This window comes from Rhizoctonia solani, chromosome 12, assembly GCF_016906535.1.
Source record: "Rhizoctonia solani chromosome 12, complete sequence".
Taxonomy (NCBI): domain Eukaryota; kingdom Fungi; phylum Basidiomycota; class Agaricomycetes; order Cantharellales; family Ceratobasidiaceae; genus Rhizoctonia; species Rhizoctonia solani.
In genome coordinates, this window is record NC_057381.1 from 571,747 (window position 1) to 588,438 (window position 16,692).

The following is a 16,692-nucleotide window of genomic DNA, read 5'->3' on the forward strand; positions in this document are numbered from 1 at the left end:
TCACGTGCCCTCCTGTTGAGTCGGAGAAATATAATCTAATTCACCGTTAGCTCAGACATGAGTTACGGGAACTTATTGCCCACCGCCGAAGGACCAGACAATGTTGGGGTCACCTGGAGGTAGACTCGCGTTCTCCGTATCTTTGCTTCCCTAAGGTGTGTGTCATCTATGCTCTCGAACCTGCCCTCTCGGTTGAGTCGTACATCACCGAGAAAGGTTTCGAGTCCGTCTGAGCCAACTTCTCTAATATGCCTCAGGGGGAATGCACCGATGTACCCGACATTCTCATCCGCATTTCTGATATGAACCATCGCACTTTCATAGTCACGGACGCTATCCTGCAACCACGCTCTGCCATGCTCTCGTAGGAATGGAAACGGCGGGCTGTTAAGGCTCAGAGCAACTTCGGGACTGTTCATAATTGGAGGAGGAATAGCATCTATCGCTGATCGGGCGGGCGTTAATCGTATGTTGGAGTGGGGAGCAGGAAGTGAGATGAATGGTTCGTCCGTTGCAGGATTATGTTGAAGAATAGATGCATAACGTGAATTGAAGGGATAATTACTGGGGTGACATGTGAGTCGTAGTATAAGCTCAAGCAGAGGAACGAATATTGACTATATATCACAAATCCTCGAGTCATTCACCTCGGGAAAGTAGCTGAGTCAAGATGTACGGGTAAATCTTTTGCTTTGATGGCATCAATATCGCTGATTCGGGCGGGCGTTAATCGTATGTTGGAGTGGGGAGCAGGAAGTGAGATGAATGGTTCGTCCGTTGCAGGATTATGTTGAAGAATAGATGCATAACGTGAATTGAAGGGATAATTACTGGGGTGACATGTGAGTCGTAGTATAAGCTCAAGCAGAGGAACGAATATTGACTATGTATATATCACATCAATCCTCGAGTCATTCACCTCGGAAAGTAGCTGAGTCAAGATGTACGGGTAAATCTTTATTTCTTTGACCCAAACTGTGGGACTTGTGAGATACTTGGTCAACGAAGACGTTGGTACAAGAATGCTAACGCCCTAGTGAAGAATCTTCGATATAACTACACTTGCTTTCAGGGAGTTGCACCGCATCGGCCACTTGATCAACAACCTCGAACTTCTTCTTCTGAAACACCTTTTAGCCCTCAGTATTCTCAGGAAGTATTGTCGCGTGAAACCTATGCGCATTTATATGTGGAATTGCCCATAGGTTGATCGCGGAGGTCATGGATACCTCGCCTGTGGTGCGATGGCGACAAGAGTTCTATATACAGTAATAGGAATGGATAAGTCACGGAGTCGATCAAACCTAATGCGTATTTCCGAATATAGAGCAGTTTTTAGGTCTGCCTCGAGGCCTACCAGTTTTTTCAACTCCAAGATATTCAAATCGCAATCCCGACCTGGCACTGTGTAGATCTTGGACCAACTCGATAGCTATGACTGTCACTTATGGTCATAGCTAGAACCGGGTCATGGAGGCCTTGAAATATAGGTACCACTATACTACTGGGCTCTTCTGATTGGGGTTAAGGTTAATGAATTTATTAAACACAATCACCACGATATCTACATATTAGAGCAAATGTACAGGAATAGGCATAGGCCACGGATATTGATATAATAACCACGAGTTGGTTCCAGTGTATGTGGGCCTAATAGTCATAGACATAGCACAATTTAGATGCTTCATAGTGCTTTATGTTAGCGACAATAATCGCATACGAGAAAATCGCTTACTATTAGTTAAAAGCACATCCGAGACAGGTATGTCGCTCAGACCCATCAAACCTAGGAATGGCATCATGTCTTGCGCACTTGCATCCAGTTCCGATGAGCCTTGGATTGTGTTTCCGGTATATTGAAGCGCTCTGGCGGAGCCGTTGAGTTGTTGCCACTTCCACCACCAGCGGTCGACATTTGTGTGGTGCTAGACAGACGCAACAATCAGTATATGCGCATCATGTATAAAATTACAACTTACAAGCCAGAAAAGGGTTCCTTCATAAGCAAAAGAGGTCAGAACAAAAGTAAACGGAAAATGCCAAATTATACGCACGCTTGGGCTACTTGACGGACCCCTGTAACAAAATAATCAGCTCAAAGTCTCAGTAATAGTTTCATCAATGATTTGCTTACATGTCACCACCAATAGTATCATGAATAGCTGCATGAGGAATACCTTCGAATGGTCCACGGAACGACTCGAAATCCTGGCCATTATTCACGATGTTGTTCATCATGGTTTCCGTGTATCTTTCTGAGAGCATGGTCCCATCTTCGCTCGCAGGAACAACGACAACAGTGCCGTTCCTCGTAGGCATCGAGATGAAACTAGCGACCATTAGTGTACCGCGAAAGAGCGGGAAATATTACCACTCACTTCCTTTCCAAAAAGTGCGGGCGATCGTAATATTTTCCACCTCCAAAATAGTCGGCATACGTCACGACAGTCTACGATTTGTATTACTTTTGATTTTCATAGCCATGAGTATTTGTTACTTACGAAGTTGACAAAGGGACCAGTAGCAACTGGGGATCTTTCCGTGATATTGGTACCAGTACCTCCGAATCCGGTAACAGGATCAAAGATGGGGGAGTTAACGACGTTGGGACCAGCATCCTGAAAGGTGCTTTAAGATCGCATTTTGGGGTGTCATGGACGTAAATGGACTTACCCTAGTCCAGTCCCAGTAGACAGCGCTTCCAGTGTACCCACACTCCTTCAACGCACCCTCATATGCATGTACAAACCCTGAAATGTATCATCAGTACTTTCGTTCCTATTCCGGATAAGAACCAATTACATCTATGCCATGGAAGAAACTGAGCGACGAAATGAATACGATCGGCGAGCATCATATGAACCGTAGCAAAGTCGTCGTATAATGTGGCACCCGAATAACCGTTGACGCGAGCGGGCTTTGAGACAAATTATGAGCAAATGGACTAAGCCATCAAGTGTTTAAGAATCAAACCTTGGTTGCTAGGCATTTTACAGCCGAAATATAGTTCTGAGATCCAAATAGCGTTAAAATTTTCATAATGTAGAAAACTTTGGCTCAGTCGATTTACCTGTTGTACAGCGGGGTCCAAATCTCCACTCTTTTCGTACAGCCGGGCTGGAGCAGCCTCCATCTCCAGTAGAGTTTGGCGTCCCAAGAGACGATGGCTAGAGTAGCTGAGACGACGGTCAAAGCAGAGAGAAAGAGGTTTAGGACTGAAGAACGCATCTGTCAAAGCTAGTGAAAAGTGAACGGGATGGAGACAGCTGGTTTGATATGAGGCTTTTTTATACCGTAAAAGGCTGTGAGGAACGGAGGGCGGGAGAAGGTCGCATTATCCACTCGTATGCCGACCAAGAAGCTCCGGTTGCGTGGATGAGTACATGGACACAAGCTAGAAATCAAAAGGTTGAATCTAATTTAGAATGGAGAAGCCCCAATTCGTCGTGGAAGTGATGCGCCAAGTATTTGCTTATGGTTGCAAACAACTAAGTCAAGTTCAACGGGGAAATCATTCACGCCAATGAATTGGCTAGTTTGTTTCATGGTATAACATAGCACAGCCTTTATAGATTTCCATGGGCTGGCTGCCGCTACCAAGTTTGCCAATTTTTTGCACATTAGCCCCTGCCAAGAACGTGAAATATTGGGCAAAAACCTATACCGAGTTGAATTTGTTATATTGTATAATTTTGGAAGATTGGACGTGCCAAGTCTACGCGTAGTTATGCACATATCGTAAAACAAGGTTCCCGCCTATACACCCGTCGAATCAGTCTGATGTGGGAGACCTGATGGTTTCAAGTAGGACACAACGGTGGAGGGCTTGATCGAGCGCTGTATGATGCGTTGGCCTGAGGAATAGACGCCTAATCCACGGGACGATCGTTCATTTCAATGTGTTCAATTTGGTTATCCAATAGTAACGGTCCTCCATCGTCCTCTTTCGCTATGTCCAATAGACACGCGGTTGGCATACCCACCCGCGCTGTGCCCAAAATTCACTGCCGTTTTTGGGCACGCTGCCCTACTGCAGGCCCCGGCATCGCCACCGACCGTCTCTTTCTATTATTCTGCCTTCCTCACTTCGGTTTCATGGTAAGCAAGGACAAACTCGTGTGATTGATAGCCTTAGTCAGAAATGATGCAATTCGATTGCAAGCTCTCCAGTACTGTACTATTGATCTCATGAGCATTTCTCCCTGAGCCTCGGCAAACCAAATGCATAGGTTCAGTAGCAATACCATAAAGATTTGCTTCCAAAAGATAAGTATGGCCCAAGTCAAACTTGAATTACCTAAGCCTGGGAAATCTGTAGGAGGACAACGTGCTGAAAATTGTGCGCTCTTTTTGGCTGAATTCGGTCTAAAAGGCGGGGTGGTTCGTAATGATTTTGTGTGTTTATACTGAAAAAAATATATTAATATCCATCCGTGAGCTCAAATAGTACTGAACGTGGTCATTTTCGAGCACTGTGGTAAGTTTAGTATATTGTCCGCATACAGTGTGGAGATTTGAATCAGGTAGCAGCACTGTATGACCAAGGTATGATAAGAGGTATAGCAACCAAAGTCAAAATAGCGGAGGGGACTCATTGTTTTATAGCTCAAGACACTGAATCATATTTATGTGCAAAAATGCACCGAGACTCATTAATACTGTGCTTCGTGTTTATCCAGGCACAGATGCTAGATTTGTTGACGAGACCCATGTTATCCTATCCCATAAGCTGTTGAAAGGAATCCAAATTACCCAAAGCGCCTTCCCCTCTCTTATAAGAGACTGAAATTCTGCCCATACTTGCAATTGTGTATTTATGAATTCAGAAGATGGCTTCAAGGTTACAAGCCAAAGTAGGCGAGAAGTTGTCCTCTATTCGTTCGGACTATCATGGGTTCCAAATCTACCAGCATTTGGACTAAAACTGTGTAGTCATCATCCCATACATGTACACATGGGTCCACACTCTAGACTTCGCCGGCCGCGTGTACCTCATTCTATTCCCAGGCGATTTTGGTATATTTTATTAATCGTTTTCTGCGGTGACCGGACATCATAGAGTTGATTTGGTCTGTAATTTGCTGGCAAACGGCATATAAGGTCGCCGAAATATATTGATTCCCGACGCAATCATAAGTCGCAGCCGGAAACACTCAAAGGCCCAAAATGACGCAAGTTCTTCCATATGCATAGCCCGGATGTGTTACCAATGATCTTTCGGGTTGACCGGACTCTCGTCTGAAGTGTTGAGACCGGAAATCAAGCTACGGGCGCCTATCCAGGTGAATTACAAAGTTTGAAATTTAGTTCCCTCCGGCCTACTTTTACACACACAACTCTGTTTGCCAGTCTATACCTCTTGGGAGCGAGTTGTGAATGATTTAAATATAGCTGATTAAATAGCGTATTGTCGTAAAAGACAGATTAGTTCACGAAGCACGCCGTGGGATTTTGTAGTCGTACTGAGGCGATCGGCATCTATATCACTCGAAAACAATACACGGCCGACATTAACACACTTTGCTTAGATGTGGCTTCTGATCGGCAACTATTAGTATCTGCATCCTTTCTAGCTGGTTATCTCACTTTACCCCGCGTGCACATGGCACAGACGACCAGAGAACAACAATCTCCATGGGCAGTATAGACCGACATACTTGATATATCATTTTGAGGCTCTGCTAGTCGTTCCGCAAAACATTTTGATGATGCGCATACTTCAGCGTGCCGGCACCGCCGCGACCGGTTGTTCTCACGATTTGAAACTACTACCTGTCCCTCTTCATCAACTACACACGGGTTGAGTTGTGCTAGCGCTCTCCTCTAATACTTTAGATTATTACTCTCCCAATGGCTCCCCTGCATAAGCTTGCTGTTGTTGCCTTTCTCATTGTGCAAGGTGCCATTGCCGCCCCTTGGTATGTTTTAGCTGTCGTTTTTGAACGAAGGCCTCGTACTCATACAATTATACAGGGATGGCATAGCCGTCGGACTACTCATGCCGTGCGCTCGGTTGGCCCCAGGGGGACTTTGTTCCACTCATACCACCCTGAACCTCGGTTCGAAACTTATGGTGTTCATGGCGTTGCTCACCCACTTGCCAAGCGAGGTCTACCAAGTACCCACGAGGAGGCCGCAAGGGCATTCCTTTCCGAGAAGATGGGCTGCGAAGCCGATACCCTCGCACGCAAGTCCGGTCACTATTTTGGCTCTACTGCCCATGAATACTTTAGGCAAAGCTTCAACAATATCCCCGTCGCAAATGCTGTTGCAAACGTCGCACTCAAGGGAGATCGAGTGGTATCATTCGGCACCAGCTTTGTGAAACCTAGTGCGTGGAGCTTTTGAGACATTTTTATATTTACTGACGTGGGTTCAGAGAGCGTTGCGGCTGCTACGCCCCTGTTGTTGGAGGAAGAGGCTGTTGAAAGCGCCGAAGCTGCGTTAGGAGGTGTGCGCACTGAGCACCCTGTTTTTGTCGAGTATTTTGCCAAGGACACAAACCATGTTGTGCTCACCTATGTGGTCAACATCCGGAATTATGAGACAGAAGAGTGGCACGAGGCATTCGTCGATGCTCATACAGGCGAAATTGTGAACGTGATCTCGTTCGGATCACATGCCAGCGTAAGTATAACAGCCCTGTCTCGAGTTTTCATATTCATGTGTTCCTTTAGTACCGGGCCATCCCTCTCACCTCTGCCGATCCGACCAATGGCTTCCAAACTTTCACCGATCCCCACGACCCCATTTCCTCGCCCGACGGATGGCATGCATACCGCAGTATTTTCTCGGGAGAATTACAGTATACGAGCCACTGACGGTAACAACGCCCATGTGTTCAAGTCTACAGTAAATGACGGCTTGACTAAACAAAGCTCGGCTGTGAACAACTATAACTACGCCTTTGACCCAGCCAGTCACCCGCTGATAACAAGGATGCTGCCACCGTGAATGCGTTCTACGTGGTCAACATGATGCACGATTTGCTCTACCGCTATGGTGAATGGTTTACATGCTGTTCTAGGATTAAAATTTGACTGTTTGATCAGGGTTCACTGAATCCGCATACAACTTCCAGTACCACAACAACGGCAAAGGTGGTGCTCAAAATGACAATGTCTACGTCTCTGTTCAAGTGAGCGAGAAAACCGTGTTCAACGACGCCAGCTTTTTTACTCCCGGTGACGGCGTAAACGGCGAGTTGCGCCTGTACCTTTGGAACAAAACCACCCCTTTCCGCGACGTCGCTTTCGAGAAACGATCTGTTGGTTCATGAGTATGCACACGGTCTCACTGGACGACTTGTCGGTGGCGGGACCGCGCTGCTTGCAGTCAAATGAGGCGCGTGCACTGGGTGAGGGATGGTCCGATGCAGTTGCAAACTGGGTCAGGCAAACATCCGCCCAAAGCGCCTCGCAGGACTTCACCTTGGGCAGCTATGTCAATGGCAAAAGCTTGCGCGACTACCCCTATTCGACCAGTATGAATACCAACCCCTCACATACAGCTCACTTCAAACTCGCACCGAGTATCACGCTGCTGGGGAACTTTGGGGAAATATCTGGCACGAGATCTTTGCTGCATTTGTTTCCAAGTAGTAAGTAACGTGCGCTATACACTTTTGTTTGAGGCTGATCCGTAGCTTCGTAGTGGGTTTTCCAACGACAAAAACAACTCTACTGGCACTGCTGGAAATATCGTGGCCCTCCAACTACTCATCGACGCCCTTCCTCTCCAGCCATGCAACCCAACGTTCGTAAATGCCCGAGACGGTGAGTTCGGAACAGCGCTCTTTTTTGAAAAAGTGAAAGCTCATTTTTGGTGTAGCCATCCTTCAAGCAGACTTTAACCGCTCTGAAGGTGCCAATGCATGCCTTTTGGTAAGTCTTCGCTCCTCATAAAGATTGGCTTTTTTGTGCTAATTGTCGTCCTTCAGTGGTCGGTATTTGCCAAGCGTGGTCTTGGATATGGTGCGACAACCACCAAGGCTGATGTCTTTAAGGTTCCAACCAGTTGCTCCAAATAATGGAATTTTGACCGAGTATATGCGCGCTTCAGTGAAAAAATGTAAATTATGTTACCAAATTGATGAAATGAGACTCTACTATACAAGAACAATTTTCAAGCAACGTGTCTCTGTGCGGCATTTTATTCATTTATGTCCTATCCGAGATAGATGTCCCGGGTCCATAGAGTTCGAATACGTACGCTAATACTTCTCGCCCTGAAGTGACTTAATTTGGCCACCCTAACGAGTAAATCAAGAAAATCTGACGCTTCAGCGGCTGTGTGGTTGCCTATTTTAAAGCAAGGTGGTTACAATACTATTGGTATTTGGATAGTGTCATCGAGACCCCGGATACCGAATGAAGTTGCCACTCGGACTAGTGTGTGGCTACTTAAACCGAGAACTCAACCACAAAATCCCTTCACTTCGTCCACCACAGTCCAACATATCTAAAGTCGAATCTATCCAATATACGTAGGTTCAGCTGAACAACAGGTACTAGTAGGATCTATATCACATATCTCGATGTATCGGCTAAATAACTCTCTTAGTTTCGCCCTCGACCATGTCTGACGATTCCGCCATTTTTCCTTCGGAAGGCCAGTCTGGATACGAGAGCTCTGCGTGCTTAAAGTGACTTCGCTCTTTGGGACATTGACCAAATTAGAACCCAGTTGGGATCGCCGCATCCAACTTTGGGATGCGGCAACGCAAACTATTAGACCTGGTCAATCGACTACATAACACGGGGGTAAGCCTGAGGAGCTTTCAAACTTTGTCATTTATCCGTGTCCAGGATCCAAGCAGAAATCGACCTCCCTCAGATATGTGTTGTTGGTTCGCAATCTGCGGGGAAATCGAGTCTTATTGAATCTATCTCTGGGTAATCATCTTTCGCTCACTGCTGTACTTTCATCTTAATATCGTATCCATAGATCAAACTCCCCCGTGCAACTGGGACTTGTACTCGGTAAGAAATACTTCAGTTTGTTGATATACATACTTATAGTAGTCAATGTCTGTAGTTGCCCAACCGAATGCCGTCTCAAATTTTCAGAAGAGCCCTGGACTTGCACAGTCCACCTACGGTTTTTGAAAGATGCATCTGGGAACGATTCAATCCTGTACGAAACATCATGTTTGGAACCGTCATTAACCGCAAGGCAGACGTGGAGGATCGACTTCGTCGAGCGCAATTAGCAATTCTTAGTCCGGGAATCGACTCATCGTTGTTCTTAAGGGATCCTCTACCTAGGACGAGTAGTACAACAGTCGCTTTTTCGGAGAATTTCGTCTCGGTTGAAATCTCAGGACCAGATGTCACTGATCTATCATTCTGACTTACCTGGTAAGCAATTGCAGGGCATGCCCCGACAATAATTCTAACACGTTCCACCCAGGGATCATCGCCAACGTTCGCGAAGGGAGCGATGAGTCTGACATTGAGCTCGTGAAGCGTTTAGTCACCTCATACATTAGGAAAGAAAGCTGTATTATCCTGCTGACGGGACATGCGAAAGTATGTTTGTCTTTACTAAGATATTCATTCCCAATCACTTACTCTTAATAACTACTAGCCGACTTTGAGAACCAAGGGGCTCGTAGTCTCGCGAAACAGCACGACCCGGATGGCAAAAGGACTATTGGTAAATAATGAACATGCACCCAACGAGTCGCTAGATATCTTTCTAATGCTAAGCCTAGGGGTACTCACAAAACCCGACCGAATCGAGAGCGGGGAAGAACAAAAATGGCTGGCTTTTGTGCGCGGTGAAACCGAAGTGCTTTCGAAAGGCTGGTTCTGTGTCAAACAACCAAGTCCATCGGAGCTCGAAGAACGGCTAAGCTGGAGTGAGGCACGCCAACGCGAACAAGACTTTTTTGGGACCAAGCACCCTTGGGCCACTCAATCTCTTGCTGCCCGCCAGCATTTCGGCACAGCTCGGCTTACCACTCGTCTGAGTGAAATATTGTCGGATTTAATCCAGACACGGTGAATGCGCTCTTCCTTTGAAATGATTTAATTACTGATGTATCTGGGAAATATGTGTAGTATGCCATCCCTGATTCAAGAGATTCAACGGCTTACCCAGAGTACCGTCGAGGGTTTACGATTACTTCCTAACGAAGTTTCGGAAGACCCTGCTGGTGCGGTGCTCAATCTTGTGATGGACTTTCATCGAGATGTTAGCACGCACGTTGAGGGTATTCCTGATAGCGATGGTTTGATACAACAAGTCCGAGAGGCAAGCACAAAGTTCCGGAACTCTATCCGCGCATCGGCACCGTGCTTCCGCCCCTATAAAACTAAGTACGACAAGGATAGCAAGTATGCAATGCCAAAGGTAGACTTTATAATTGAAGAAGACGGAGACTTTGTGACACAGGTGAGCCCGCCCCTAACTGGGATTTGTACGAGGAGGACGTTGGTACGATGTCGCAAAAGTGAGTTTAGTAATTGACCCAAATTAATACAACGCCTGATGGACTTGAACATCATAGCGCTATCACACGAGAACTTCCCAAGAACATCCCGTTCATTGTGAAACAAAAGCTTATCAAGCGCTTTGTCGAGCTCTGGGAAGGTCCAACAACTGTTCTTTGGAGGATGTAGAGCGTATCCTCCGCGCACATATGCAAAAACTCGTCGATCACTCGTTTAGCCAACACAGCTATGGTGGCCTTCACAATGCGGTTGGGTGTGTTTGCTTCACTTAAATCGCATATCCAATAACTTACTGCTCTCTCTTGGGGATGTAGGACGCTGGTTGCCGATAGAATTCTTCAATGTCGCGAAGTGGCGGATGCTCAAATTCGATTCCTTCTTGACATTGAGAACAACCAGACGTTCACAACTAACACGCATTATTTTGCTTCCTACAAGGAGAAATTCATCACATACTACAAGGCAGTCCGAAAGGATCGAAGAGGAGAAACTCTCTTGTTCAAGGACTGACTCAAGGTCTCAACGCGAATACCGATTTTTCTAAATCAATGGCAGAAGCAATTGCCCACCTCACGAAGATGGGCTTACCGTCCAACCTGTCGATCTGGGGAAACTCATCCAGCCAGAGGCGAGGACGAGCTTATCGACATCATGGCCGAGGTTAGGGCATATTACCAGGGTATATATGCATTCGCTGTTTGAATGCCCATCCAGACACTCATGCCCTGCTCTAACAGTCGCGTATAAACGTTTTGTTGATGTGATTCCTATGGCCACCGACGAAACTTTGGTTCGAGGCTTCTGTCGTGGTTTAGAAAAGCGCCTATTCGAAGGGCTCGGAGTGAGCGGAGAGGGTGCGAAGGAGCGCTGCGCATCCCTCTTGGAGTATTCACACGAAATCACCCTTGAACGCGAGATGCTCAAGACCCGCCGTGACCGCCTTTTGCTCGCTAGGCGTGAGATAGCCTCAATCTGGGGTTAATTTGGAGCCTGTATAATTGGCTGATAAACGGTTTCGCGAAATTGCTCGAGTAAATGCGGCGCTTGCAATGTACATTTTGTTAAAGAATTTGAATTATCGCCTGCTCTCAACTTGATCCTCGTATTCTCCACAAATTTGTCCAGAAAACAAGCAGATTAATGAACCCACCGTCTTTAGATAACGAACTTGTACTGTCACTTAAAGAGCTTTCTTATGGTGTAAAGTCAAGCCAGATCCTTAGTGGCCCCATCGCTGGGTCCAAGGGCGCGCCGCCGATGGCAACTATCGTCATGCCGGACGACGTTGGCATCACTGTTCAAGTGACGGAAAATGGATGGCAAGTAAGTGTGTCTCGATGAAGGCATGGCGTGTATTTCAACCACTATTACCGATTTGGTGTGTAGGTATGTGACCCGACCTCGCACATTGCTGCCCCAAGGCGATTTGAGACTCTCGATGATTTACTCACCGAACACAATGAGGAGTACGCAAAGCGACGCCAGGATTCCTTGATACAGAAATTGCTTGCGGTTGTGGCCGAGAGGGAACGTAGTGAATGAGCGCTACACATGTTATAGTACAGATATATCATACAAATTACACTTGATTTACGTCGGCGGTTTCACGATCGTTCGAGGCCCAGCAATAATGTCCACACCCAGCAGCGCAGGGATGTCCTCTTGGAGACCATTCAGCTGAACCTTTACCGTCTTGGGCAGGCAGCTCCATGCTATTTCTGTTTCCGGGATCTGTAATTAAAGTATCCTGGGTTTTCTCGGTCTTGACCGAGGCGGCATCGTCAAAGGGTTTTTCTGTCTCGGCTCCCAATCCCAACGATTGCATGGATGGGGTCCCGCTCTTCGGATCGGATTCGAGAATAGTACTCGTGCGTGAGTTTGCTGCCGTGCTCGATCCGTCCCGTTGGCCAGCGGCCGAGATAAATAGTATGATCGGTAACATTCTTGATGGCCCCCATGGGAACATTCTAAACACATAAATATAGACCTTTCACTGGTAACCGACTTGGAAGGTTGTTAGGTATGACAACAATGTCGTGAGGATGGTTAATAAATCACCAGATTGCACACTTTGAAGCGAATCGCTTGCATTTAGTGCAAAACCCACTCTGGCCTCGCGCACCATTTCAGACTTGGTGACAATCGGAAGTCTTTCCACATCGGCCGCAGGCAGAGTATATGGTTGTGTTCATCTATGGGGGAGGCTTGTTTGCGATCAAGAGGAATATTTGTGGGCGATGACACACTCACCGTGGTTTCCCTCTCTGCAAACTTGGATTTGGCGTATTTCGGACATACGCAGCTGGCGCATACAACGGAGACGACACAACATATCTGTAGGAGAGCTCAGATAGAATCAATGGATTATCGACACGTACCTAGGTAGGCATCAACAATCCTTTCATGAGTCTCGGGAGATATGCCCAACTCGACTCCTCCTACAGTTGACAGCGCTGCACTCATCTGCAAGTCGCCCTGAAAAATATGTATGAATTGATATGAATACTTTACATGCACAGAAATAAAACGTACCCGCTCTGAGTAATAAGCAACTGTTTCCCGCATAGCTTCCCACCCCATCTGCCGATACTTTTCCTCGGCCTCGTTCACGTCACGCCGACTTCCTGGGCCTACCGCGGTCGGGAAATATAGTCTGGGTCGAGGCCCTGGTGCGTATACCATGATTAGGATCCGACGCTGCCTTTTTGTGCGCATTCAAACTATGGGATCGCGACGCAACCGGTGAATTCCGGTGAGCGTTGATGCTGTCTCCGCTCCTTTCCTTGCCGTGTCTACCGAGTGAGGAGATGCATTCCCCGGGTGCAGAGAGGAAGGTTTTGCGGTTCCGACGCTGCTCTTGGAGTCTGTGCGCGGTAGCGGGATTGTGTCCGGCTTCCAGGTCGCGAGAGTCGAATTGGGTCCGGTATTAGTGTCCGAATCCGTCTCGGGTGAAGGTTCCAAGTCAGGTGGGTGAGTTGTGTAGCGGTTCGGTGTCGGTATGAGATGCTCGTCAGAACTTCCACCGCCCATCAATGACAAATTATGTTCGTCCGCTTCGTTGGGCACCGTCAGTCGCGAACTAGCGACCAAACCGATACCACCAATACGGCGAGGCGTGTACGTTTCGGATCAGCGAAAGTCCCGATGCTCCAGGAGGCGGGGGCTTATTAGCAACAATATCTTCCAGTTCACTTTCCGATATCCCCATCGGAGGAGTCACTTTCGTCATCGAGTGCCCCTCCCCGACGTGCTTGAGGCTCGAATTGCTATCCACACTGACAGAACGGCTCCGGGTGGGACTTTGCTATGTCCACTGCCACCCACTACCGCGCGAAGTACGCCGTGTTACGCAGGCCGACGAGAACGACTTGTATGATATTTGCGTCTCGGGATTCGGATTTACGTTGAAACGCCATGAGCTGGGCCAGATGATGGTGCGCGGCTGCCCTGATTCGAATGAGGCGAAGGGGTATGTGTTCCAGAGAGCGATGTGTATAACCGAGAAGCATGATCGTGCGCCTCGATTTGTGGGAGAAGTGGACCCTCTACGACCAGAGGAGTGAGGAGACTGAGTAGCATGTGCCAGCTTGGGATGCTCTGTATTGTCCAGCTTCGAGGGCCGCCTGTTCCGGAACAATTAACACCGAGGGGATTTAATACAAAGTTACCAGCTTACTTGTGCATTGTGAGACATATGTGTTCGCGAGATTCTCCTCCGAACAGATAAGCCCGTGCAGCTTGACAAAGTACCGAGCTCAAATGAAGTATAGGTACGGATCCTTTGACCTGCGTTCGCGGAACATAGGCCGGATCGGCAAACTGACTTTTCTTTACCACCCCTATTCAAGACATCACACGAGCACTCGGACGCCTAATTCGAGTGCCCCCACTACCATTAACCAAGAAGCTTCCCGACCAGGCATAATCACTCACACATCATCGAACGGTATCTCCCCCCTTTCGATAGAGTCGACCGCAAAAGCTACGACCCCCTAGTTTCCCAGGTCACACCATTCCGAGGAATAGAATCAAGCGGCCGGAAGACGTTGCGCATATCGTGTTGGGAAAACGTTCCACTGGTGTACGCGACCCATAATGTAGATCCGGGTGCGGCAGACCTCGAACCCCGTTGGGCCAAACGAGTTCTGTAACGGTCCGTCGGCTACCGAGTCTCCAAGCACATACTTTGCAACCCAGTTGCGACGTACGTCCCAGATTTCGATTCGATCGGCGTCGCCGTCGTATGCCGTGGGCTGCGAGCTGTGTCCAACCGTGCCGAGTTGCAGGAGATTATCATAGAAGCCGAGGTTATGAGTGTTTCCGAGAGACAAGGCTCGTTGACGATGGGAAGGTCCCTTGGCGATAAAATGGGACGCAGGAGATGAAGAAAGCATCGGAGTTTTAGCGCCATGTGCATGAATCTGTAGGCTCATGTCGATTCCAACAAGCGAAGTCGTGCTACCCAGTACGCCAGCTTTTGAGGATATTCCAGGAGTTAGGTGAACCACAGCTATTTCAGTCTCATACCCAGGTCTCCAAGCCGCTTGCTTGACTGGATGGGTTGTGTGTAAGGTATGGATTGGTAGGGTAGCCATTTGGGGGGCGTTCATACCCATATCTACAATTGATTTAACCCATGATGATCAACAAACAAGATTTCAAGAAATGCTTTACCTTGACAGTCTTGTCCATCCTCCAGTTGCGGCCCATCCAGCAGTACCGCCACTCCCAATGGACTGCCAATCAATACTCAGGATAGCAGAGCTATGTGCAACGGGAAGCCGATCCAAGGCAGTCTTGGGCTGTTGTGATAATTAACATCTTGCTTACAAGAAACTTGAAATTACTCACCGAACGAAAGTCATAGCGCAAAAGCTGTCCCGTCTCTAGTCCGACCAGTGCCTGGGCGCTTTCCGTACCAGGGCTAAACGCCAACGCCCGAACTGCCATTCCGTGATGGGCGATTTGCACGACCGGTTTGAAGCTCCGTAGGTCCTGAGCAAAGTGAGAAACGACGGCAAGACTTGTGCATCATGTCTAAAGTGATTTACCCAGTATTAACATATCCATCCTGGCTGGCTGTTAGGAGGACGGACCCAATACTCGGACTTATACGTATGCAGTTGATGGATCGAATATGCGCACCCGGGGCGGTCCTATCTGCTTCCATAAGTGTCATTCGGTACATTGGTACACTGGGCCCTACCGAATTTGGCTCCTGAAGCCTGTTCAGATCCCAGCTAACTAGCTCGCCGGCTCCAAAAGCGGTGATGATAATATTGCTAAAGTCTAATCAGCACACACCTAAGTCGGTCGAACACGAGCACTACGAGGATGGACTAAACATACTTTGATGAGACCACTCGACGTCAACGATAGCACTCTGGAACCCAAGTTTAGAGCCAGCCCCCGACCAAAGGTTGGTATCGCTCGATTTACACTCTCGTTCGGACCAAAGAATCGAGGACAAACTTTGGCCGATCGTCGACTCTTTTGAGAGAATCTGGAAGTGGTCAGCCCGGCTTCGTTTGCGTCGGTAGAAGCGGCAGCCGAGGCATAAGTACGCGATGTGCGTACAGTAGGGCTATTGGTCCCATCACCAGAGTAATTGACGTAATTTGTGGGCTGAGGAGGCTCTGGATCTTCAATGCGAAGGATACGCAGAGTGTCCTTTCTGCTACGACAACGCGCGAGCCATCAGGACCCGGGGCAAGGGCCGTGGTGGAGAAACGCGAGCCGATGTTAGCGCGGGCAGACATGTCGGGGAGGGTCGGGACCGGAGTCTCGGACGGTGACTGAGCATAGTTGGTTTGACGAGGAACGGGGGTCGGGGATTATGTCTTGGTAGCTGGACTCGTTGGTTGGAGAAGGTGATGGCTGTGGGCGAAACGCGAGCCGATGTTAGCGCGGGCAGACATGTCGGGGAGGGTCGGGACCGGAGTCTCGGACGGTGACTGAGCATAGTTGGTTGACGAGGAACGGTGGGTCGGGGATCGTCGTATATGTCTTGGTAGCTGGACTCGTTGGTTGGAGAAGGTGATAGGCTGTGGGCCGAGGGAGTGTCGTCTGCCAGGGAAGAGCTATTGTCGGGATCAATTGAAAAAACCATGGCACAGACTGTGGCAGTGACCAAGTCGAGCACTTACCTGGGATTCCACATGATGGCTTAACTAAACACAGTGCTCGACCCTTTGGGAAGGTCCGTAACACCGTAACACTCCGCTGATAACGAGCA

The 16,692-nt window shown here is 48.1% G+C and overlaps 6 protein-coding genes across 6 annotated transcripts; 1 reads left to right on the forward strand and 5 right to left on the reverse strand.

Moving 5' to 3' along the window:
- Positions 1-3,133, reverse strand: RhiXN_11415 (tyrosinase; the record flags this gene model as incomplete). The annotated part of the gene is made up of 16 exons (XM_043331230.1): positions 1-35; positions 84-150; positions 204-564; positions 648-883; positions 920-975; positions 1,031-1,121; positions 1,814-1,925; positions 1,980-1,996; positions 2,055-2,076; positions 2,135-2,329; positions 2,379-2,449; positions 2,502-2,618; positions 2,674-2,750; positions 2,803-2,917; positions 2,974-3,009; positions 3,071-3,133. 16 exons carry the CDS (start codon positions 3,131-3,133, stop codon positions 1-3), a joined length of 1,671 nt encoding a protein of 556 aa, XP_043184740.1.
- Positions 3,134-5,850: 2,717 nt separating this feature from the next.
- On the forward strand, positions 5,851-11,999 carry RhiXN_11416 (extracellular metalloproteinase MEP; the record flags this gene model as incomplete). The annotated part of the gene is made up of 26 exons (XM_043331231.1): positions 5,851-5,918; positions 5,985-6,331; positions 6,380-6,627; positions 6,678-6,805; positions 6,917-7,002; positions 7,053-7,267; positions 7,336-7,389; positions 7,440-7,600; positions 7,654-7,775; positions 7,831-7,883; positions 7,940-7,973; positions 8,947-8,981; positions 9,037-9,196; positions 9,252-9,359; positions 9,412-9,534; positions 9,589-9,657; positions 9,716-10,004; positions 10,065-10,398; positions 10,431-10,456; positions 10,514-10,621; positions 10,675-10,710; positions 10,772-10,922; positions 11,013-11,136; positions 11,195-11,413; positions 11,617-11,780; positions 11,844-11,999. 26 exons carry the CDS (start codon positions 5,851-5,853, stop codon positions 11,997-11,999), a joined length of 3,618 nt encoding a protein of 1,205 aa, XP_043184741.1.
- Positions 12,000-12,047: 48 nt separating this feature from the next.
- Positions 12,048-13,139, reverse strand: RhiXN_11417 (WD domain, G-beta repeat protein; the record flags this gene model as incomplete). The annotated part of the gene is made up of 5 exons (XM_043331232.1): positions 12,048-12,118; positions 12,147-12,424; positions 12,708-12,759; positions 12,836-12,932; positions 12,990-13,139. 5 exons carry the CDS (start codon positions 13,137-13,139, stop codon positions 12,048-12,050), a joined length of 648 nt encoding a protein of 215 aa, XP_043184742.1.
- A 33-nt stretch (positions 13,140-13,172) lies between these two features.
- Positions 13,173-14,141, reverse strand: RhiXN_11418 (WD domain, G-beta repeat protein; the record flags this gene model as incomplete). The annotated part of the gene is made up of 4 exons (XM_043331233.1): positions 13,173-13,510; positions 13,545-13,723; positions 13,778-14,080; positions 14,134-14,141. The coding sequence occupies 4 exons, from the start codon at positions 14,139-14,141 to the stop codon at positions 13,173-13,175; spliced, it is 828 nt and encodes a 275-aa protein (XP_043184743.1).
- Positions 14,142-14,485: 344 nt separating this feature from the next.
- RhiXN_11419 (WD40 domain-containing protein) lies at positions 14,486-15,052 on the reverse strand (the record flags this gene model as incomplete). The annotated part of the gene is made up of 1 exon (XM_043331234.1): positions 14,486-15,052. The coding sequence occupies one exon, from the start codon at positions 15,050-15,052 to the stop codon at positions 14,486-14,488; it is 567 nt and encodes a 188-aa protein (XP_043184744.1).
- Positions 15,053-15,127: 75 nt separating this feature from the next.
- On the reverse strand, positions 15,128-16,617 carry RhiXN_11420 (WD40 domain-containing protein; the record flags this gene model as incomplete). The annotated part of the gene is made up of 7 exons (XM_043331235.1): positions 15,128-15,259; positions 15,309-15,480; positions 15,554-15,739; positions 15,788-15,840; positions 15,897-16,127; positions 16,189-16,537; positions 16,604-16,617. The coding sequence occupies 7 exons, from the start codon at positions 16,615-16,617 to the stop codon at positions 15,128-15,130; spliced, it is 1,137 nt and encodes a 378-aa protein (XP_043184745.1).
- Between the last annotated feature and the right edge of the window lie 75 nt (positions 16,618-16,692).